Source organism: Rhopilema esculentum, chromosome 10, assembly GCF_057945365.1.
Source record: "Rhopilema esculentum isolate cy_ngs chromosome 10, ASM5794536v1, whole genome shotgun sequence".
Taxonomy (NCBI): Eukaryota; Metazoa; Cnidaria; class Scyphozoa; order Rhizostomeae; family Rhizostomatidae; genus Rhopilema; species Rhopilema esculentum.
Genome location: NC_142824.1, coordinates 6892932 through 6916756, shown reverse-complemented (window position 1 = coordinate 6916756; position 23825 = coordinate 6892932). Strand labels below are relative to the sequence as shown.

The 23825-nt window shown below is 35.5% G+C and overlaps 1 protein-coding gene across 1 annotated transcript in view; it reads right to left on the bottom strand.

The window, feature by feature from the left end:
- Nucleotides 1-23825, bottom strand: part of LOC135687731 (uncharacterized) — a 57431-nt gene that overhangs the window by 6124 nt on the left and 27482 nt on the right. The window contains exons 25-42 of the mRNA XM_089110860.1: nt 21083-21196; nt 15590-15877; nt 14723-14753; nt 12386-12698; nt 11750-11882; nt 11487-11597; nt 11208-11321; nt 10629-10742; nt 10068-10181; nt 8655-8768; nt 8143-8256; nt 7617-7730; nt 6899-7212; nt 6611-6698; nt 1778-1850; nt 982-1294; nt 346-478; nt 83-193 (exon numbers count right to left, since the gene is read on the bottom strand). Coding sequence (XP_088966986.1) covers nt 83-193; nt 346-478; nt 982-1294; nt 1778-1850; nt 6611-6698; nt 6899-7212; nt 7617-7730; nt 8143-8256; nt 8655-8768; nt 10068-10181; nt 10629-10742; nt 11208-11321; nt 11487-11597; nt 11750-11882; nt 12386-12698; nt 14723-14753; nt 15590-15877; nt 21083-21196 — 2706 coding nt within the window. The remainder of the gene's footprint in view (nt 1-82; nt 194-345; nt 479-981; nt 1295-1777; nt 1851-6610; nt 6699-6898; nt 7213-7616; nt 7731-8142; nt 8257-8654; nt 8769-10067; nt 10182-10628; nt 10743-11207; nt 11322-11486; nt 11598-11749; nt 11883-12385; nt 12699-14722; nt 14754-15589; nt 15878-21082; nt 21197-23825) is intronic.

Here is a 23825-nt window from a genome sequence, read left to right as displayed (position 1 = left end):
ACATGTCCGCTAATTAATCCTCAACTTATTCAATTATTAATGTAAAATGAAGTCAAAGTCAGATTCTCGACCAAAAGCATACCTGATTCACAATTCCTTCCCGTAAACCCTGGATCACAAATGCAAAAATAACTGGCATGTTCATCCACACACTTGCCATTCTCACAAGGGTTCTTCTCGCAGTCGTTTTTATCTTCAAAAGAAGGTTACATTGCAATTATGTCATTGAAAAATATGAATGATAAAAATGCTCTTAAACTAAGTATGATTTCTTTCATACAAAGCAAAGGAAACAGCAATAATAGAAATTTGTAAGAGAGATTGCTCAAATCATAAGAAACATACCAAGTGAAATGTCACAGTGTAGCCCACGGTGATTCGCATCGCAATAAACGCATTCATAAAACGGGCTTGTGCATTTATCTCTGCATAGGATGTGAGAAGGACATGGGTTAAGAGCTCGGCATGTCGCACCAATCTATTCAAAACAAACAGTATATCAGGTTACCAAACAGCTCAATAAAATTTTTCTTGAGAACTAACTTTAGGATAATTTTTTCCTCTGATTGATACGAGTTAAAGCAAAGACAATTTTTCTTCTTTTCTCCGTATTACAGGTTGCACGCTTATATGCCTCTTTGAACAAATTTGATGAAGGAAAGAAAGATTATTTGACAATAATTACCACACAAACAAAAGATTTGAGAAGTGCGAAAACATCAATGGCAGCTGTGGCACTGGACGAAATATAAAAGATGGCGCTTGATTTCATCCCTTTTCAGGTTCTTTATCAACAAATACTTATCTCAAGTATCTATTATCGACGAATTCTGTTTAATGAAAAGCCACCGTTAAGGAAATTCGAGTGGTCTCTTAATAGAATCAAGAAATTCTTTTTAAAAGGAAAGGGTTAGCTAGACGCCAAGAGACTGTTTTCATCAAACATAAATTCATAGAGATAGCAACAGACAGTGAGCTCACCAACTTTTTGCTGTAATCAGTCGATTTGTACAACCAACCAGGAGCATCGACCAACTGCGTACCGTTTTCTCCATGTCTCCTTTCGTTGAGCTGGCACTCTTTGGTCTGCACGTTTAAGTTGTATGATCGACATTTGTGGTGCTCCACGCACTTCCTCGTGCATCCAATGTCGTCCACATCGCGTTCCGTTTTGATTACGTGGCCTTTAAGAGCTTTGCCCATGTGGAACACTGTGAATTCGGCAAAGGTTTGACAAGGGAGACGGAGTATCGTCGACTGTGCAAGTAATGGCAAGTAAAACAACACTGTCAGCCTAGAAACACAATAAACAGTAATGTTCTATAATAATAATAATAAAAGTAGTAATAAAAATAATGATGATAATTATAATAGTAATAATTTTTAAACATCTCATTTTCATTGAATACATTTTAAATTTACAATTATACGACTCGCTTTTACAGGCATCATATAATTGGCTTATCTGCATTACAATATTTAAAAGTCAATTAGTTCGGGGCTTAGCCATGGTTTGTTTCGACGACAGAAGATATAGTAGGTGCAGCGGATAGAAATGTTCATGAGTTTCATCAAGATGGATTTAGTTTGATTTGAGTCAAAATTCAGTTGGTGTAGCATGTCAGAGAGAGAGGTAGATGAGCTTCCAAGAATGCCAAGGGCACTCATAGAAAGGTTAACAAAGGTAACACGTTTATAGGCAGGGCTCAGTTCCTTGATAGGATCGCTATATTTCCTAGCTTTTCGAGTACTGTTTTCGTCGATGTTGCTTTCGAACCCAACAGTAAGCTCTAGCATGTAAAGGATTCGATCTTCAGTTACGAAGACAAGATCTGGTCGATAGGAGTCGCCTGTGATTAAAGAAGGTGATAGAAATGAAAGCAGGTCGGCGTAAAGTGAGCTGTTTCTAGGTGTTGAAAGGATTTTAGCCAAATATAGAAGTACAGAATCATGTCTCCAGGTATACCTACCATGTTCAAGATAATTCTTGCAGCTAGAGACTATGTGCTGTAATGATTCTGATTGGAGACAGAAAGAGCAGGCAGATGACTGAGTAATTGACCATTTGCAGAGGTTTTTCCTAGTGGCAAGAGTGTTGTTTAGGTATTTGATGGTAAAGTTGTAAATGTTTTTTGGTAACTTTTGCTGGACACTAGACCAAAGTTGATTAGTTCCCTTAGAAGCAAATTTTAAGATGCACGAGATAATAAATCCTTGAGATGTAAGAACGTTTTCAATGCGGTTTTCGTGTTCACTTTGGATGGATTTGAGAACTTGTTTGGTGTTGCGATAAACGTCATATTGGATGTTTGTACCAGTGCTAGAGTCTTTCCATAAAGAGCGAATCTCTTGGTTTGGGGACAGTCTTAAAGAGTTGCGGATAACTGTTTGGCATTGTAAGAACTTGGTAGATGGAAGAATGAGATTGATGCCAAACTTCGATTTTGGAATGACGAGGCTACTTAGTGAAGCACTTATTGGCAGCTCGAGCCATTGTCTAACAAAGCTTGAAACAACATTGTCTAGATTCTCTGTCACCCATAATAATAATAAAAATAATATTAATAATAATAATGACATCGGAGCTCTTGGTACACTAAGCAAAAATTTGAAGAAATTTGATGAGGGACCTTAGTTGAGAAAGTTTAAGTCTTTATAACAGAGGACTTGCATACTTAGGACAGCAAAAGTAATAAGAAGGACGCTGGACACCTAAGATTGAGGGATTCAATCCGCTGTCAGAAAAAGCCGCCTAACATCAAAAGGGCGTGAGGAAGAGACAATAAAAAGAATAATAATAATAATAATAATAATAATAATAATAATAATAATAATAATAATAACAGTTTTAATAACGGATGTTGACAGATCCACATAACATGGCTATTCTTTGTTAAACAATAAGTAAAATATTGTCCTTAGTTTAAGAAATATTGTCCTGAAAAGATGTTACAAAAGTGTCTATTAAATACGTTAAAATAAAAGGAAAAACATTTTCCTGAACTATCTTAATGCATCGTACAATTAAAAACGGTTTATTCAATTTATTGAAAACGCTGCAATTTTATTCTTAAATAGTTTTTCGATGATGATACAAATTTACTACATACACTACAGTTCCTTATGTTTTCTGGCAAAGAGTCTTGCTGCATTATCCTGGAAGGTTACGGTTGTTTCTTTTGGTACATTAGTGTTTTGGCTTTGTTTGATCGAAGCTCTCTGGTAAATTTTTTCTCGTCTAGAGGCAAGGGAACTCTTCATTAACTTTTGCATTTGTATATTCAAAAAGAAAAGAAACTTGCATCTGGACGACATCTGTAAACCCTCTTATCTATATATCTGGCTTTTTTTAAATATAACCAACTTCGTTCGTTTTAGAGTAGACAAATAAAGTATTTCTAGACAGAATTATATTCAACAAAGCTAAGGTGGACTTCCACACCACGGTATGGACGGAAAACGGTATACTGTACTAGGGCTCTAGACGCACCGAACAAGATTTCAGGCTAAGGGTTCAAGACGTGTCGAAGAAGTTGCAGGATAATGTAATTTATTAACTAACTTCCAATAACATAAGATACTTACGTAATTTTTGTCATGTTTACGTCTTGGTTAAATCACGAAAAGATGATATTCGTCTTTTGAGATTCATTGATCAGAGCAAGAAAAGACGCCCTTCCGTCGCCAATCAAGACTTCGAGGTAGTTCGTTATCAATTCTTCATTAGTTAAATAGAAGCTAAAATATTCAATTTAGCACAAACACCAGTCTTAGAATGCTGATTAACAGATGAATTTTCGATCGATATAGCAAGCACAATGTAGTTTAGAAAAGCAAGCGGGACATTAAAATCCAAACCATTGCGCCACACGATTCAATGGTGTTTTATTCCAAAACGCTCTTCTTGTACCTGCTGCATTTTCATGAATTTGCTTCTGGTGAGAATGCACAGTTTGAGCAGCAGCAGATTTAAAATGTATTTAAGAAAGGGGATTGGGTCGTTGCTCACAAAAGTTTCGATTTCTGGAGGACAAATGAAGGACGGACTTAAAGTTAGATGAGAAAATCACAATGGCAATGGTTAAAGGGAGTAAAGATGTTTGCTTTAGGTGCTTAGGGTAATCTTGTTGAAGACCTTTGATGCAATACTCATGATACAAAGATGCAGTTCTGATAGAGGTCTGATAAAGCTCTTGCAACCACAGGCTCTTGAATTATCTTTAACCGGGTGTAGCATTCAGCATAGGATTTTGGATAGACTTTTGCATGGAGACAGATCCACATATTATACCAGCCGTAGACATTTGGTAAACCATTTTTGCCTACACAGTATAGCATCATCGTCTTTCCATTGACCACACCGAAAGTATGAAGAAATGGTGCGTGTTTAATGTCTTAGACGTTTACGGGAACGCAGACTGCACTTACCGCAAATACACAATTGGCGACCGGAAGCTAATCAATTAAGGAAGTTTTAGGTGGGAACTTATGCAAGGGCGGCTTATGCAAAGAGAGGTGCTTATAATAATAATTTCCAAGCTGCCATGTAGATAGTTTGTTTTGTTGTTTTTTTCAAAATCTTCAAGGCAGTTTATTTGCAAGTTCACTTGATAATTCTTTACCTTGATAAAGTTATAAATCCAAGCGCAAAAAGATATCTTAAACCAAAATATTGATATGTCCATTGTCGTCGGTGGTCTCTTTGCAAAGCCAAAAGCAACGACTAAGTCGATGGTGGGGGAATTTTTACTACCAGGATGGCAGCTTATTCGAGGAGGCTTTACAAATTCTTTTCTTTAGATTACTGGGTTTATACCCACAACTGGGTATCTTATTCTGACGTTTTCTGTCCTGAGGAGTGTCGGAGGAAATAGCAGTTATGTTATAGAATGTTTGCTTTTTTCAAAGCCATTTTCAGATTCTGTACCGCCAAACATTTAAAAACGAACCTTAGAATGACATTTTTTGCGTTTCGAAGAGTCCCTTTGACACAGTTTTCTTCTATGCTCATAAAGAATAACAATACACTGCTACAAAATTACAGTACAATAGCGTTACCACGGGGGATGTGAAAAACTCATAACAACCTTGTTGCTATTCACAATTGTTTTGCACCAATTGTTTCAAAGTCGCTAGAGATGCTAGGTGAGACACCCAGGGAGGAGGGTAATCAGAACTTCCAGGTGAGACAACCAGGAGAGCTTGGTCGTTTATGCACACTCTCACCCAGCTACATTTTCCAAACAGGCTTTGATAATAAGTTTACAGAGAACCAGGTACACGGCTCAAAAAGAACAGAAACTAAAAAACATGAGTCTGCGAGAAGGATGGGTAGTAGCGACTGACCGAAAACGTTGCGTGCATGAATGTATCTCAGAGTTGTTTTGAATGTTTCACTAATAAAAGCACCAACAGCTTTTCGCTAAAGCATCGTAAATATTTTGTCTATAGAATTCTGGCCTAAGAAATCACTTGCACAAGGATTCATGGCTCGATTAGGCAATTAAAGTTACAAAATTTTATTTCAAGTTATTTCAAGATTTTATCTAAATTTGCTTAACAGGTCCTTTTATCTGTAGCTGAAAATTGTTGCCGTAAGAGGTTCAGCGAATGGTCTTCCTAAACGAAATCATTAACAGTTTAATGGCATTCCAATTTTTCACATTTTTACAGAGCAATATTTATGTCAGAGATTATGGAATTAGGGTAAATTGAAATACATGAAGCAAAAAAATGCTAGAACTCCGGCTCATTTCAGCGTTGATTTTTCTGTAGCCGGTTTGTTCCACTCTGCGAGCCATTCCAGAATCAAAACTTTACTACGTTCTTCACTTTTCGACATTTTGCCACAGAGTGTATGTATCATTAAACTCCAGATTTCTCGCCGTGTGCGTAAACTGTAGCCTGCACGAGAGTAAAGGCTCGTTAAATGAACTTGAAAATAATATCTCATAATTTCTTTCGTTCAGTTTTTTCTGAGATTTTTTCTGAAATCTCAGTTCAATCGCAAATATGATTCAAACTAGAATACAATCTGTTTCAGTAGCAAACCTGGATTTTTCTAGCCTTAAGCGCTGACAGAGAAAGAGTAATTTAGCATTCCATGTTTCCGCTTTTCTGTGCTTTTTATGGCCAAGCACCAACATACTCTTTGATGTAACAGTAACCTTTCAACGATCCATCAGCCAATCAGTCACTACAATCACTTCAATCACTGCACTACAATCAATTAATCCATCAATCAATAAATACATCCCATATAAAGCTTCCTGGGTACATTCTGTTAGTTTCAAAGAACCAGAAAATGAAGGTGCAGGTTGGCTGTTCTTAATTTTTCAATAAACTTATTTAAGGCAAGATTAATATTGCGTAAATTCTTTGGGAATATTCACCTCCAAGGAAGCCAAAAAATTAGCAAATGACATTTCCCAAACGAAAACTTTTAATCAATAATATAACTGACAATAAATTTTCAGATTTTTTTTTCGCGCTAATTTTTAATTTACAATGCTAAACTTTGAAGTAAGCAAAATTAAGCTAAACTTAAATACAACTCTGACCAAGAGTTTTAATGGTCAGTGGTCATGACAATGTTTTCAAACCACCCAACTTGACAATGTTCCGTACTTTTCAACCTTTTCTTCAGAATGTTTGCATCTTTTAAGTCCAAATTCATCGTCTTTTACGTGAAATGTAGCCTGTATGAGAAAAAAAGCCAGCTGAACGATCTGTTAAATAATTTTGATCAATTTCCTTGTACTTACTTTTTTGAGATTTCTTCTAAAATCTGAGTTTTGACTATATGCCCTTTGGTTCAGTCATACCTGTATAGCTTTAAAATGGTCTATTAAGTTCTTTTGGTGATTACTACGAAATATTTTGTAAAAAATATATTTTACAAGTAGTAAGCTTTTGTATGTATTATGATCATACCTGTTCTGTAAACAGAGTTTCTCCAGCTTCCACCACAATACATTCCAGTGCTATCTCGGCATTTTGTCGAGCAAGTGCTTTCGTCATCTTTCCTGTAGATATTATATGATGATCCACAAAAACATTGGCTATGGTACTGCAACCCAGCATATGGTTGATTAGATGCGAAACAAGCCCTTATGCAGTTAGCTGTAAGATGCCCTGCGGAAACTTCTAGCCCTCTCACATGCGGGAGTGCCCTCGTTCCACTATCTTTGTAGCAGCCGACGTAATCTAGAGCTGAGGTCAAGAAAAAGAATAGAATAAACCTCAAACGGGAATGATATGAATTTTGAATCGCTTTAATATCTGTGAACTCTTTTTTCTTTCAGTTTCCAATTATCGTTTTTTTCCGATTTTTGCCAATAAGCTTGTAAGAAAAGAAGATTGTCAATTGAGAATGTCTTGAGTGATTGACTGTTTCGCCGATCGATTAAAAGACTGGTTCAACGATCGATTAATTGATTTGGGATGATTAAATGACTGATTTATGTGATTGAATGATTGTTTGTAATGATAAATGGATTGATTTATGCCTTTATATCTATTCGTCAGTTATCATTAAGTTGCATAACATACTTGCAGTCCTCATTTTTATCAAACAGAACTAAAAGAATATACGGCAAAGAAAAATGCAATCTTACCAGTGTCACAGAGTAGACCTATTTTGCCATTATCACATCTGCAAGTAAACCTGTTGACACCATTAATGCAAGTGGATCCAACATGACATGGGTTGCTTGCACATTCATTAATATCTAAAAATATAATATAGTCAACTGTAGCTCTGCACAAAATGGATCACTTTGACAATAGATGCTAGAACTCTCCTGTAAATATTACCAAAAGTCACTTTTATCAATTTTATCATCAGATCTAGAAAACCACTGTAAGACTCGCTTTCTGAGATAGACTTTCAAACATAACGATTGTGTTACCATTACCTGCTAATATCAACCACATCAATATTATAATTTGGGATTAATATTAACAAATAAAAGCTGTTCTAAATATTACTTTGCAACTTGTGAGATTCGACTTCTGTTAAGCAGATAAAGGGCTTCAAGTCTGAAACCTTGATGTTCAAAGTAGAATGTTTTTTAAATATACGACCAGTAAAATCGGTCGAAATATAAGGGAAAAGGACTATTTGTAGAAGAGACACTTTACCAGTCTGACAATGTTGTCCGGAGTAGCCTGCGACACAGGTGCATGTATATCCGTTGATTCTATCAACGCAAGTCCCTCCATTTTGGCACGGACTGCTGGCACATTCATAAATGTCTGTTGTAAATAAGATTTCATTGAAGTTAATGACTGAACTGTTAACATTCGTTCCAATGTGCTGCAAAAGTACCAACAACAAAAAACGTTTCAGTTGAAGATCAAACACGAAATCAACTGATTTTATTTTGAATAATGTGGGCTGCTTTTGTCAACTACATCCTGAAAAAATGATTAAATTCAATGAAGGCGGTTCTCGCGATCGTGATACGTTTTGTGTAGGTTGATAATTATTCAAACAGACAAAAGACTAAAAAACCGGAAAGTTCCAGATATTCAAAGTGCAATACTTTGCAGTTGGGCAGGGTGCAAGTCTATTTTGTGCAAAACGGAAAAAATCCAATTTTGGGAAGAGAGACATAGTGGAAATTGCGAGCGCATGCGAAGAGACATTTTACCAGTCTGGCATTCTTGTCCCATGTAGCCTGGTAAACAGCTGCAAGAATATTTGTTGATTCTATCGACACACGTGGCTCCATTTTGACATGGGGTACTGGCACATTCGTTGATTTCTAAAAGCATAACATTTCAACTCAGTCAATTTCTGAATAAATCAAAGGATTATTCAAATAATCTACAGAAATCTGGTAATCAGATATTAAACTTACACAAAAAGGAGTAACCTGTTTTTTGCAATAAAATGTCTTTTAGATTGAAACATTCGTAATCTTCAAAGTAAAATATTTTGCAGAAAAGAACTATTGTAATCCTGTGTATCCTGGTACACAGTAACAAGAATATATGTTGACTCCATCAATGCACGTGGCTCCATTTTGGCAGGAAGTACTGGCACATTCGTTTATATCTAAATATCAAAGCATGTTTACTAGCAATACATGAATTGAAAAAATTGAAGTTGAGTGGAAATGTTTGTGAAGTGAAACTGAGCTTTCTGTTGTGAAATTTTTCATTTGTTCTTGCTATAAACAGAAACTCTTAACTGTTAAATTTGCGGTGATACATAGGGACAAGATTATAACTAGGCAAAAAAAAACAACTTGCTTTATTGCATTTTTCTGTTTAAGCTGATAATTTTCTTGCAATGTTAGCTACAAGCAGAAACCATAAAGAAAATTTATCGCTAATTTTTTTCGACAATTTTTTTATTTCTAGAAAAAAAGCGGTTTTCCAGCAGTGTGTCAGTAAAATAATTACAGCAAGGCTGATACTTAAAGGGCTTATGTATGCAATGTTAGAAACAAAGTTTGTTGGTTTTATTTAGAGTGCAAAAATTAACTTGCAGACACGGAAATAGCATGCTCCGTGTTATTTGCTGTTCGCAATAAAAGAACCATTCTAATTTAAAAAATGCACCACAACCTGCTTCAAAATAAAATGTTTGTTTTGTTATGCTGTAACTTGCTTTCTAAATAATATCAAATGGATTGTCAATTTATTTTTAAGGGGTATATTTAAAATTTTTTTTCATATCTAGATTGCTCCATCGGTACCATTAAACATCGCAAAGGTTACAGGACCACAACCCGGCGTTGCATAATACTGTGCCTGTGTATACATTTAGCAAAACAAATGAGACAGTTTCCATTGAAACACGATAGATTTTCAAATGCAAAAAACTATGTGTGATAGATAATTTAAAAGGAAATAAACTCTTTTAGTAGAGGGATTTGCTGCCTTCCCCAATTGCAACCGAGACCCTAAATATGATGTGTCATTAATAGTAGCAGCTTATACGTTAATGGTATGAATTGTGTGGTTTAACTACTGCTAAAAAAACAGAGCTTTAAGAATGGAACATCCATAATTTTCAAAGTAACATATTCTGCAAAAAAGAACGTATGTTATCTTACCAGTCTGGCATTGTTGTCCTGTGTAGCCTGGTACACAGTTACAAGAGTATCTGTTGACTTCATCAATACAAGTGGCTCCATTTCGGCATGGGCTGCTGGCACATTCATTAACATCTAAAATTTAGATATATCGACGCGGTTTATGCCAGAAATAATAAACTTCAAAGATCTCTGCAAGGATATGATAGATTTTTAATAGGCAGGCTGTTTCCAATATAATATTGCAATTATGCTTTAGAGAGGGCACCACTTCCGCTTCAAAGTTCAAGGAATGGAAAATGTCAAATTTATTTTTGAATTTAGGCCAAAATGACAGCTTTTGGCAAAAGATGTTAAGAATTTCTTGATATGCTTTCAAAGAACAATTATACATCATAATAGCATATACATCATTTTAACTGGAACCCACCAAACTTTGAACATTTCAAATGAAAGCTGTTGTCACAAAAATGGTTCCATTTGTGTAAATTGACATGAAGGCTTTCAAGGTCCTTGCAATTGAGCTGATAATGAATTATTTCGTCTACAGACAAAGTAATAACTTTACAAAAGAACCGTTACCAGTTTGGCACCTTTTTCCTGTGTAGCCTGATAAACAGTTGCAGGTATATTCGTTGACTCTATCAATGCAAGTGGCTCCATTTTGGCAGGGAGTACTAGCACATTCGTTGATATCTAAAGATAGAAGCATGTTTACTAGCAACACATGAAATGAAGAAATTAAAGTTGAGTGAAGATATTTGTGAAGCAAATGCGAACTCGCTGTATGCCAAATACAATTTTGCATTTCTTAAAAATTGTACAGCACTTCTTAAAAGAGAAAAATCATTTCTCTTAAATTTATCATAGTAAGTAAACGTAGACAAGAGTAAAATAAAACTAAAAGTAGCAACTTAATTTAATACTCAGATCTGTTTTAAACTCTGCTTCACTCCATCATTAGCAAGGTGATTTTACAAAAATGAATAGCAAAAATATGTAGCTAAATAACAACCTAAATTTAAAGACTGCTATGTCTTTCGTTGCGTTTACATCATATTCCAAAGTTAACATCAACTTTCAAAACATTATCACTGACGACAAACACGTCGTGCCTGACTCTGAAGCAAGGGAAAAGCTACGAATTATTCGTTTCCTTACCTTCTTCGCAATGAATTCCTGAATATCCAGCAAGACAGTTACACTGAAATCTGTTCACGTCGTTTCTGCATGTTCCTCCATTAAAACAAGGAAGGCTCTCACACTCATTTATGTCTGTGAATATCGTAGATAGAAATTGCTTTAGAGACATCGTGAAATAATAAATAGAGCCGTATAGCCGCCATGAAATAAATGTCACATGTCCGCTAATTAATCTTCAACTTATTCAATTATTAATGTAAAATGAAGTCAAAGTCAGATTCTCGACCAAAAGCATACCTGATTCACAATTCCTTCCCGTAAACCCTGGATCACAAATGCAAAAATAACTGGCATGTTCATCCACACACTTGCCATTCTGACAAGGGTTCTTCTCGCAGTCGTTTTTATCTTCAAAAGAAGGTTACATTGCAATTATGTCATTGAAAAATATGAATGATAAAAATGCTCTTAAACTAAGTATGATTTTTTTCATACAAAGCAAAGGAAACAGCAATAATAGAAATTTGTAAGAGAGATTGCTCAAATCATAAGAAACATACCAAGTGGAATGTCACAGTGTAGCCCACGGTGATTCGCATCGCAATAAACGCATTCATAAAACGGGCTTGTGCATTTATCTCTGCATAGGATGTGAGAAGGACATGGGTTAAGAGCTCGGCATGTCGCACCAATCTATTCAAAACAAACAGTATATCAGGTTACCAAACAGCTCAATAAAATTTTTCTTGAGAACTAACTTTAGGATAATTTTTTCCTCTGATTGATACGAGTTAAAGCAAAGACAATTTTTCTTCTTTTCTCCGTATTACAGGTTGCACGCTTATATGCCTCTTTGAACAAATTTGATGAAGGAAAGAAAGATTATTTGACAATAATTACCACACAAACAAAAGATTTGAGAAGTGCGAAAACATCAATGGCAGCTGTGGCACTGGACGAAATATAAAAGATGGCGCTTGATTTCATCCCTTTTCAGGTTCTTTATCAACAAATACTTATCTCAAGTATCTATTATCGACGAATTCTGTTTAATGAAAAGCCACCGTTAAGGAAATTCGAGTGGTCTCTTAATAGAATCAAGAAATTCTTTTTAAAAGGAAAGGGTTAGCTAGACGCCAAGAGACTGTTTTCATCAAACATAAATTCATAGAGATAGCAACAGACAGTGAGCTCACCAACTTTTTGCTGTAATCAGTCGATTTGTACAACCAACCAGGAGCATCGACCAACTGCGTACCGTTTTCTCCATGTCGCCTTTCGTTGAGCTGGCACTCTTTGGTCTGCACGTTTAAGTTGTATGATCGACATTTGTGGTGCTCCACGCACTTCCTCGTGCATCCAATGTCGTCCACATCGCGTTCCGTTTTGATTACGTGGCCTTTAAGAGCTTTGTCCATGTGGAACACTGTGAATTCGGCAAAGGTTTGACAAGGGAGACGGAGTATCGTCGACTGTGCAAGTAATGGCAAGTAAAACAACACTGTCAGCCTAGAAACACAATAAACAGTAATGTTCTATAATAATAATAATAAAAGTAGTAATAAAAATAATGATGATAATTATAATAGTAATAATAATAATAATAAAAATAATATTAATAATAATAATGACATCGGAGCTCTTGGTACACTAAGCAAAAATTTGAAGAAATTTGATGAGGGACTTTAGTTGAGAAAGTTTAAGTCTTTATAACAGAAGACTTGCATACTTAGGACAGCAAAAGTAATAAGAAGGACGCTGGACACCTAAGATTGAGGGATTCAATCCGCTGTCAGAAAAAGCCGCCTAACATCAAAAGGGCGTGAGGAAGAGACAATAAAAAGAATAATAATAATAAAAAGAATAATAATAATAATAATAATAATTATAATAATAATAATAATAACAGTTTTAATAACGGATGTTGACAGATCCACATAACATGGCTATTCTTTGTTAAACAATAAGTAAAATATTGTCCTTAGTTTAAGAAATATTGTCCTGAAAAGATGTTACAAAAGTGTCTATTAAATACGTTAAAATAAAAGGAAAAACATTTTCCTGAACTATCTTAATGCATCGTACAATTAAAAACGGTTTATTCAATTTATTGAAAACGCTGCAATTTTATTCTTAAATAGTTTTTCGATGATGATACAAATTTACTACATACACTACAGCTCCTTATGTTTTCTGGCAAAGAGTCTTGCTGCATTATCCTGGAAGGTTACGGTTGTTTCTTTTGGTACATTAGTGTTTTGGCTTTGTTTGATCGAAGCTCTCTGGTAAATTTTTTCTCGTCTAGAGGCAAGGGAACTCTTCATTAACTTTTGCATGTGTATATTCAAAAAGAAAAGAAACTTGCATCTGGACGACATCTGTAAACCCTCTTATCTATATATCTGGCTTTTTTTAAATATAACCAACTTCGTTCGTTTTAGAGTAGACAAATAAAGTATTTCTAGACAGAATTATATTCAACAAAGCTAAGGTGGACTTCCACACCACGGTATGGACGGAAAACGGTATACTGTACTAGGGCTCTAGACGCACCGAACAAGATTTCAGGCTAAGGGTTCAAGACGTGTCGAAGAAGTTGCAGGATAATTTAATTTATTAACTAACTTCCAATAACATAAGATACTTACGTAATTTTTGTCATGTTTACGTCTTGGTTAAATCACGAAAAGATGATATTCGTCTTTTGAGATTCATTGATCAGAGCAAGAAAAGACGCCCTGCCGTCGCCAATCAAGACTTCGAGGTAGTTCGTTATTAATTCTTCATTAGTTAAATAGAAGCTAAAATATTCAATTTAGCACAAACACCAGTCTTAGAATGCTGATTAACAGAGGAATTTTCGATCGATATAGCAAGCACAATGTAGTTTAGAAAAGCAAGCGGGACATTAAAATCCAAACCATTGCGCCACACGATTCAATGGTGTTTTATTCCAAAACGCTCTTCTTGTACCTGCTGCATTTTCATGAATTTGCTTCTGGTGAGAATGCACAGTTTGAGCAGCAGCAGATTTAAAATGTATTCAAGAAAGGGGATTGGGTCGTTGCTCACAAAAGTTTCGATTTCTGGAGGACAAATGTAGGACGGACTTAAAGTTAGATATGAGAAAATCACAATGGCGATGGATAAAGGGAGTAAAGATGTTTGCTTTAGGTGCTATATCATATCATAAACATATCAATGATATATCGTGCAGTTATTTCTTTTTGTCATTAGCAAAAGATACCCTGTCAGAAGGATTTATCTTAAATAAATAAATTTCATGGTATCTCAGCCTCAGCTTGTTCCTAAATTTCATTTTTGATTTGGACCAATTTTGAGGCTCGTGTTCATATAAAGCCGTTCTCTGTACAAGAAACTGTATATGAATTGATAATGATTGCGTTTTCAAAGTAAAAAGTTTACTTCAAAGGAAACCAAAACAAGGTAAAACGAAAACATTTCGTTAATAACATAACTGACAATAAATCTTTCAGATAATTTTTTTCGTGCTGATTCTTAATTTACAATACTGAACTTTCACAGTGCAATGTTCTGTCAACTCTGCAAGGAATTAAGCAAAATTAGGCCAAACTTAAATACAACCCTGACCAAGAGTTTAACTGGTCAATGGTTGGTGTAGTCCACTCTGCAGGCTATTGAAAAGTCAAAGCCTTACAAAAACTCATATTGCATTTCAAACCCCCAATTTGACAACGCTCTTCACTTTTCAAAACTTTTCCTCAGAATGTTCGCATCATTTTCATCTAACTTCATCGTCATTTACGTGAACTGTAGCCTGCATGAGAGAAAAAGCCCGTTTATCGATAATACCTCATGATTGTTATTAATTTTCTTGTACTTTCTCGTTTAAGATTGCTTTTGAGATTTGGCTATTTATTTTTTGGTTCAATCGAACATATTTTTCAACATACATTTTTTATAGTTACATATCTTACATATTTTTCAACAGAATATTTTTTATAGAAAACCTTAACATTTCTAACATATAAAGTTTTTAAAACGGCCTATTTGTACCACAATTTATTGTAAAATGGCTTGCTATTGTCACCAAAGACAAATTAAAAATTTAAAAAATAGAAATAAAGTAGAAAATCCCAGTTGCTGGCTTTATGAATCGTAAGACAAACAAATGGCCGCAAAAAGCAACAAAGACAAATAAGGATAAGTTGCAAACACAAAACAAGGAAAGCTTACCAGACAAAACAAATACCACTGAAAAGTCCTCTGATCAACTTTATAAAAAAACACAAACCTTCAAACTTTAAGGTTGAAATACAGAGAGTTTGGCAATAATAATACGTCGTACTTAAACGTCAAAAAATATCTTGTCCAAAACATATTTTGGAAAAAAGCATTTGGAGTATTGTCAATCATACCTGTTTTGTAAACAGAGTTTCTCCAGGTTCCACCACAATACATTCCAGTGCTATCTCGGCATATTGACGAACAAGTGCTTTCGTCACCTTTCCCGTAGATGTTGTATGATGATCCACAAAAACATTCCTTATGGTTTTGTAGCCCTGCGTATGCCTGATTGGATGCGAAACAAGCCTGAATGCAGTTGACTGTAAGGTGCCCTACCGAAATGTCTAGCTGTTTTGCATATGGAAGTGCTCTGGTAAATGTATCTATGTAGCAGCCAGTGTAATCTAGAGCTGAAAACACTAAAAGAAAATGGAATAAACCTTAAACGGGAATGGGCACAAAAAAGTTCAAGCGCCCGGAATAGCGAGAGAAGAATTTTGAATCGCTTTAATATCTGTGAATTCTCTTTTCCTTTATCTTCTCCGTCTTTTTCTGCTTTATGCTTATAAACGTTTAAGTTAACGGGATTGCAAACTATAAAAATTAAGTTGAACTTAAGGGTGCACTTATTTTTTGTAAAATATACATGTTTTTTATTTTAGCTAAAAAGCACTGAGCTCAAATATCTTGAGCGATTGATCGATCGTTGTGGTCGATTGCAATGATTGATTGATTTGGGGATTAAGTGGCTGATTGAAGTGACTTAGTAAATGATTGTAATGTAGAGATTGATTGATTGAATGACTTAATAAAATGTGATCAGGGGCGGACTGGGTCAGAATTATTAACCGGCCATGAAGAACTGAGAGGAGCCCAGGTGGGTGCAGTCTGGAAATTGGGGCGTGGTCAAGTGAACACTTCATCAAAATCGTTCAATTTCTGAGCAAGATAACATATGTAGCTGGAATAGCAAAGTTGCGCTGTTGATTACAAATGGGTGCAGAGTACTATAAATGAAATTTAACATTACATAATGAAAATTCGGTCTGATTTTGTTTTCAGTAATTTTGCGCAAGTTACCTTCTTGTAGAAGACAAAATTAGAATAATAAGAGAACTAACCTCAGATTCATAAAGGATAGTAAGTTTAAAATGAAAGGATGACTGAGGTGTGAGGAATCTTCATCCCTAATACAATGTTGGCAGACCTTATATCAAACTACAAAGGATAGTATACTGAATTTTTCTTGCACAAAGTGTGGTTCCCATGAGGAATACATTGAACGCTTATTGGATTGTCCAAATTTCTATCAAAAACCCAAAATAGAAAAGACTTTTTTAGCGACAAATCAAGCCAAAATTTGAGAAAAGCAGAAAAAACTTTAACTCAAAATAATGGTTTGTTAATTTGTAGGACCGAGCTTGTTGTACCCAATTGCGGGGTAACTGCTTCAAAATGAAGATTTAGCTTTCTGATTACAATTATCAGATATTTTCTGTTAACAGTTGGGGCCAGATTGTAGATTTTTTCATCAAATTCGTTTTCTATACAGCTGTACGAAAATTTCATATCTTAATCCTAAGAAGATCATAGCTAAATCATAACAGGAAGGTTCCCTTGAATTTTTGGTAATCATCCCCTAAATTGGTTTGCTTTCTGTATTTCAGACTTAATACGTGCTTATATACGATATTTTTTACAAAACTTTAGCATTTCAATCAAATACTACCAAAAGTTACATTTCTTTCCTTTGCATTCAAAGAAACCAGTGACCAGTCCTGTCCTCTTTTTGACTTTTTGCAACAACTTTGACTTCTTTTCTGAGAACCACTTGCAACTCAAAGTTTATTCGCCCACTATGTGCAATTTGTTTGATTCTTGTCATTTTCTTGACATCATTTTATGTCAATTTTTCCTTCCATGAAGCAATACCTTTATAGACAGGGCATATGCTCTAAGAATCTAACAAACATGCTAACCGTTGTTTTCTCAACAGATCCCGCTAAACTAAGATCTAAACTTGACAATTTCGATTTGTACCTTTTCAGAAAATCCTTTGTTGTCAAATGATCGGTGACGTCATTTTGGTATAATTTCTGTGTTTAAATGGTCATAACACGATGGTTATTCGTCAAATGACATTTAAACTTACATAGGATGAAAGATCTCAAAGAGTTCTTTTGATTGATATACACATATTTACTATTTTGTCGGCATTTTTGTAATCACGTGACCTTGAAAGTTTCAAGCGTTTAAATGGTCATAACTTGGTCGTTATTCGATATATGACGATGAAACTTGAATGAAATGCAATATTTCAAAGAGCTCTATTGATTGATATATTCAGTTTATGCTGATGCCAGCATTTTTTAATCACTTCACCCCCAAAAAATTGTTCTTTAGACAATTGCTCTCTTAAACATTCATGAAGTAAAAATTACAAATATTCCTAAAAATAATCTTGTTTTCTCCATCAATGTTCTTTTTTCTCAAAATACGTGACAGATTTCAAGCAAGGAAAAAATGAGATTGTGAGGCCATACAAAAGAAGCAGCCACAACTTGTCAGAAACTAAGAAAAATAGTGTAGTCCCACTCGCAATGCACTTGGCGTTGCAATACAGGCATGTACCAGGAGAGATCTGTTCCTTTTCTAATGTATCTTATAAGCATCCAGAGACCGAAAAGAGATGCAGTAGCTGATGGCCATTGGGGGCACGTGCCATCATCCCACTTTTCACAAATGTTCAAAGGAGCTCTCAACATTTTGAAAACGTGTCCGTTAACACCTGAATAAAACAAATTTTTCCTTAAATTTTCCGATTCTGTCTTACCCTGCAAGGACCTCCCTTCCCTTTGCCCGTCTCTGTCTGCAATGGATTTGCATCGAAGGGGCCGGGCGCACCTGTATGTGCATCGAAGTTAAAATGGAATGTCCTCGTCAAACCTGACAAATCAAAGAAGAGGATTTCGACATTGGTAAATTTCGTTGTCTAGAGACCAAATTGCCTTAGTATTCCAAGGTCTAGGGGGCCCCACAAAGTAATGAATGGCATCAATCAAATCTTAACAAATGCATGCCTAAAGGATAGCGACACGCTTTAGCCAATTGCAAGAAAGTGACTACAAGAAATATTCTGAAATCTACTTGAGCTTATCTAAAAGGCGTGGTCGCTGAAATTTTCTGCTCGCTTTACCCGCAGGGGACCTCTTTAAGATTTCCCATAGTGCTACTGGGTCCTCTCGCATGGTTCTGTTCAGGAACTGCTCCTGATTGCCTCAAGGCAGTCTGATGGAACCCTTGAGGGATTATCCGAAAGTTGACAATTCTAGCAAGAAATAATTTTGCTGGGCACGAAAATTCACATGGGTTGTACAGATAATACTTCCAGATGCACGCTAATATTTATCTATCAGCCCCTTCAAGTGAATCTCCAGCAGAAATATTAATTTCGGTCCAGTTTTAATTCTTGTCTTAAGTGAATAATGATTGAAAAGAGATGTAAAAATTTACTTCTTCTTAATATACAAAATACAGAACAGAAAAAATAGATATAGCTGAGATAGCTAAAGATAGCGAAACGTAAGTAGATAATATGTTTTGTAAATTTTAGAATTTTTTACAATCTTAATAATCTATATCTGCTCAGTTCTATATTTTATTGCCATTTTTCTCAGTTCTATGTTTTATTTCCATTTGTAAACAAAGAGTTTGATTGAAGTGCCCTAAAGCTCCTGTGTCCCTACCTACCAATGGAAGCAGAAGCAACAGTGTTGAGAAAGTGACTTCATATCTAATGAAGATCACGTTTCTATCTCGGGGCAAAGGTTGCAATGCAAGTTGTAGAGCGAACAAGTAGATTCATCGGTGCAACCCTAACACGAAGGGGTTACTATGCTAGTTAAACAAAAGCCAAGAATATAAATGCTATTATGGAGGGAATGGACAGCAAAAGTACCTTTTGCCCACTTTAAGCCGATGCACCAGTCCTACCTAAAAGCATTCAAGCATAAATAGCATAAAATATGTCCAAAGGTATACGGAGTTTCCATGATACTGGAAAAAGAGACTAAAGCAATTAGAAAACAAAAAGGCTTATTGGGTTAGTTTTTTGTTGTTTTTAGAAAAAGCGAACAGCACTCTGGTACTAATGCTTTACCAAGCAAAGTTTACCGTACGCTTTGTTGAGCCCATAAATACCCCTACATCAACCAAGGGAACAGAAATGCCAGTAAACCGCAGACCTTACCCTGGTATTCTAAACCAAAAACCATAGGACCAAGACTCCACAGCATTGCGCGCTATTCTTGTTGAATGGATAACAGTAATAACTTGAAGAAGCACGTGGCAAGAGATCTAACGAATCGGAAACAAATATCAACTAAAGGCGAATCAATTAAAGGACAAGCTCCCCTCATGAAATAACTCCGATTTCCTCTAATCATCATCATAGTAACCATTTACTGTGAATAGTGGAAAATGTTTTTCTAAATCACGTGATAGCAGAAATGCTGACATCAGCAATTTTTGAGATATTGCATTTCATCGTCTATGGCCATTTAAACACTGGAAACTTTAAAGGTCACGTGATTACAAAAATGCTGACTTAAGTAAATAGTTAATATGTATATATCAATCGAAAGAGCTCTTTGAGAACTTTTATTTTATGTAAGTTTTAATGTCGAGTTTAATGACGAGTAACCATTTAAACACTGAAATTTTACCAGAAATGACGTCACCAATCACGTGATAACAAAGGATTTTCTGAATAGGAACAAATCGAAATTTTCAAGTTTAGAGCTTAGTTTAACGGGATCTGTTGAGAAAACAAAGGTTAGCAGGTTTGTTAGATTGTTAGAGCATATACCCTGTCTATTACCCGTTCGTGTTATACACTAAACAGTCAATCGCAAGAAAAATTCGGTAGAAGAATCTTTAAGAAGATGCAGCAGCCCCCGTTGAATTGAAGTATCATTTGTATTCCATCATCTTAATGCCATGGCTTGAGTAAAATAAATAGTTAACGCCGGAAGTTGTTTTAAAGTTAACTACTGAATCACAGCTCCTTACTTTATTGCTAGCTTAGACCCTCGCCGTAGGCATAAATTTAAGTGAACTCTGCAACTAATGCTGTGCATGTGAACTGAACCTGGGTCTATGAAAAATTCCAGAAAATTCCATCATATTAAAAGTTTCAAATCCCTATTAACCTTCCAAAACTTTCCAAGTGATACTTTTTCAACTTTGACCCAATACTTTTTACAACCACATGAAATGACGCTATATTCAACCTCAGTTTTGATTTAATCCATGATGTAAATTATTCGTAATAGGACATCATAAGGCCTCATATTCCTAAAATGGTGCCCTTTTTCTGCAAAGATGGGACCTTATTTGCCAGAATTTTAGGAAGGGTCAGCCACTGAGTGTGATGACTGATTGATTGATTGATTTGGGGAGATTAAGTGCTTGATTTAAATGACTGAATGATTGTTTTCAGTGATATATGGATTTCAACTATTCTTCAGTTTATTATCAAGTTGCATAACACACTTTCACTACTCATTTTTATCAAACGAAAATAAAAACGAAAAAATAGACGGCCAAGAGAAAGGCAATTTTACCAGTTTTGCAAAGTGGATCTCCGTATCCTTCAACGCATTTGCATGTATATCCGTTGACACCGTCAACGCAAGTGCCTCCATTTTGACACGGGCTGCTGGCACATTCATTGATGTCTATAAGAATAAGCATGTTAACTCAGGAACACATGAAATGAAAGAAAAAGCTTGCCAGAATTATTGTAAGCAAATATACTTGCTGTAAAACTTTTGAATTTGAATTTCTGTATTATCTTATCAAAAATATCACTTGCTGCTTATAAGCGAAAAAGTGCCATTCTTTAAAAGTGTTGTCGAAACCGACACCCTAACCATCAGAGTATCAAAACTTCAATCAGTGTATCGGAAGAATGCAACTAGAAAATAAGCCATATTATCAGGGGCGCAGTGGCTGGGGGGGGCAGGGGGGGCAGCCGCCCCCCCTGGCAAAAAATTTGTCGGATTGTCGGAAAATCCAACGTTTGTCGGAAAATTTGAAATATTAGACAAAATGTAAGGTTTTCATCGATCCTGTCCAAAAGGTCGTATATTTTTTTAAACCTTTCGTAAAATAGGGCATGATCAACCCTTCTTACTCATTTTCATTAGAGTATTTATCGGAATCATCGCATTGCTGAAATTTGTAAAGGAAATTAACGCTCTGGTCTCAGTTATTTTATAAACTCCCATTTCCGACAGTTAAAATTCAACTCAGTTCATTTCGAAATGAATTCGCTGGTGTTGTAGAAGACGCAAAAAGTTATTATTTTCGCCATGACTTAGAAGAGAAAAATTTTGTCGAGCGACGAATACGCAGAAAGAAAAAGATGCCAAGGGAAAATTGCATAGATGAATTAGAGGGGAATAGGGAATCCGTATATCATTGTGATAGTGGATACAGCTATCAGCTCAATGAATACAATATTTACGTCTCATAAGGCAATTTTGACAGATTTTGCCTTGCTCAACCCTGAATGTTTTCAAAAAACAATTGAAAGGCAGTTGTGTGCAGTGTAATTCAAAAAGGTTGCGAAGAATTACGGCCTGGATGACGAAAAATTAAGAGATGAGTACAGCTCTTTCGCCAATAATTACCGTAAATTTTGGAAAGTTAGAGAAAAGAGCAACCCTCTCCTGGCTGCAGAAGAAAGAGAAAACTTTTCAGTTCCATTCAGTTCTTCAGTTGATGATAAGTATAACCTGCAAAGTGCCTTTCCACAGCTGGTCCTTCTTTACAAGGTTCTCTTCACTTTGCCAATAGGTTCAACAAACTATGAAAGAGCTTTTTCAAAGCTGAGGATTGTAAAAAAATCGGCTACGGTCAACGATGGGACAAGACCGCCTTTCCTCTCTGATAACAATCAACGTCGAAAGTGATATTTTACAGTCGATAGACTATGGTGACATCATCGATTTGTATGCTGCCACACCTCTTTTGAGAAAGATGCTGCTTGAGTAACAGTTTATATAAATTCAGTTAAAAGAAAACTATTCTTTTGGACGCGTTGTATCTATTTAAGGTTTAGCATAAATAAATGCAAAGTAATTATGATGCGATTTAAAACTTGCCAAAAAAACTTTTTGCTATAAACAGCTATAAACACTGACTTGACAGTTCATTGTTTAGTATAGCGAGAAGACTTGTAGGGTGTAAATTTATAACTAGTTGCAGTTTTGTTCATAGCGATTTATATTTGATAAGTTTTGTTAGAATAAAGGCCATTGTTGAACTTGAAGGTGTATAACGAACGATCCATTCGTTAACGATTTCGAGATCCATTCGTGATATTGTAGTATCAAGTGTTGCAGTATATGCAGCAAGGATAATCTTCAAGGAATGTATTGAGAAAAAATTTGTCGGAAAAATCATAGTTTTTTTCGGAAAATTTTCAGCTTTGCCCACCCAAAAAGTTAACTCCCACTGCGCCCCTGCATATTATCTAATAATAAATTATCATTTTCTGTCAGATGAGCAAAAACTAAACATCACAAATTCATTTTGCTCCTTCAGGTCAATTTTAGGATGTTTGTTCAATTATTAAAAGCATTTAAGCACTATGAATATTTTGAGCTAATTCACAAAAGGCTTGTGGAAAGCTTGATTTTGAGTGTAAATTAAAAACTGGAAAATTAGTAAGTTTAGAGAATATTTTCAAATCACTCCACAATTTGCGGCGCAGCGTCCGGGTATTCAAGGTATTCAGTGGATACCCTGTAATTTTTCAGAAAAATTATTTATACGACGTAAAAAAGTAATAACTTGAAAATGCTTAGGTGAGTATTGATTCGGGTTGAATTTGTTGCCTTCGATACGTTGTATTTCGTAAAAGTTCAAAATATCACGAAATTCATGGGAAAGTAAGACAGCGATAACACTGCGAAGCATCGAGAAGCTGTGAGATCTTTGAAGCTAATTTTGAAGATTGAGCTACGTTATGTTGAATTGAGACTGGTCATTAATACGCAGAGGTACCCTAGACGCCAGATGGTACTTCAACCAATCATATTGCTCCTTTCCATGAATAATAAATACCGTTGATTAGCTAAAACAATGAGAAATATGCAGCGTACAGCCTCAAGTTTGGCTCAAAATAGTCTCGCTTTTAGAGCGATATAAACAGTTAATGGACGTCGTAGCGGTGCGACAGCGGTGGTTGCAGTGATGGAGCTTCATCGAAATCAGTAAATATGGCTATGTCTCGAAAAACTATTGCAAATGACGTCTGTATGTCCGTATTACTGTTTCATCATCATTCTCCTATTTTAC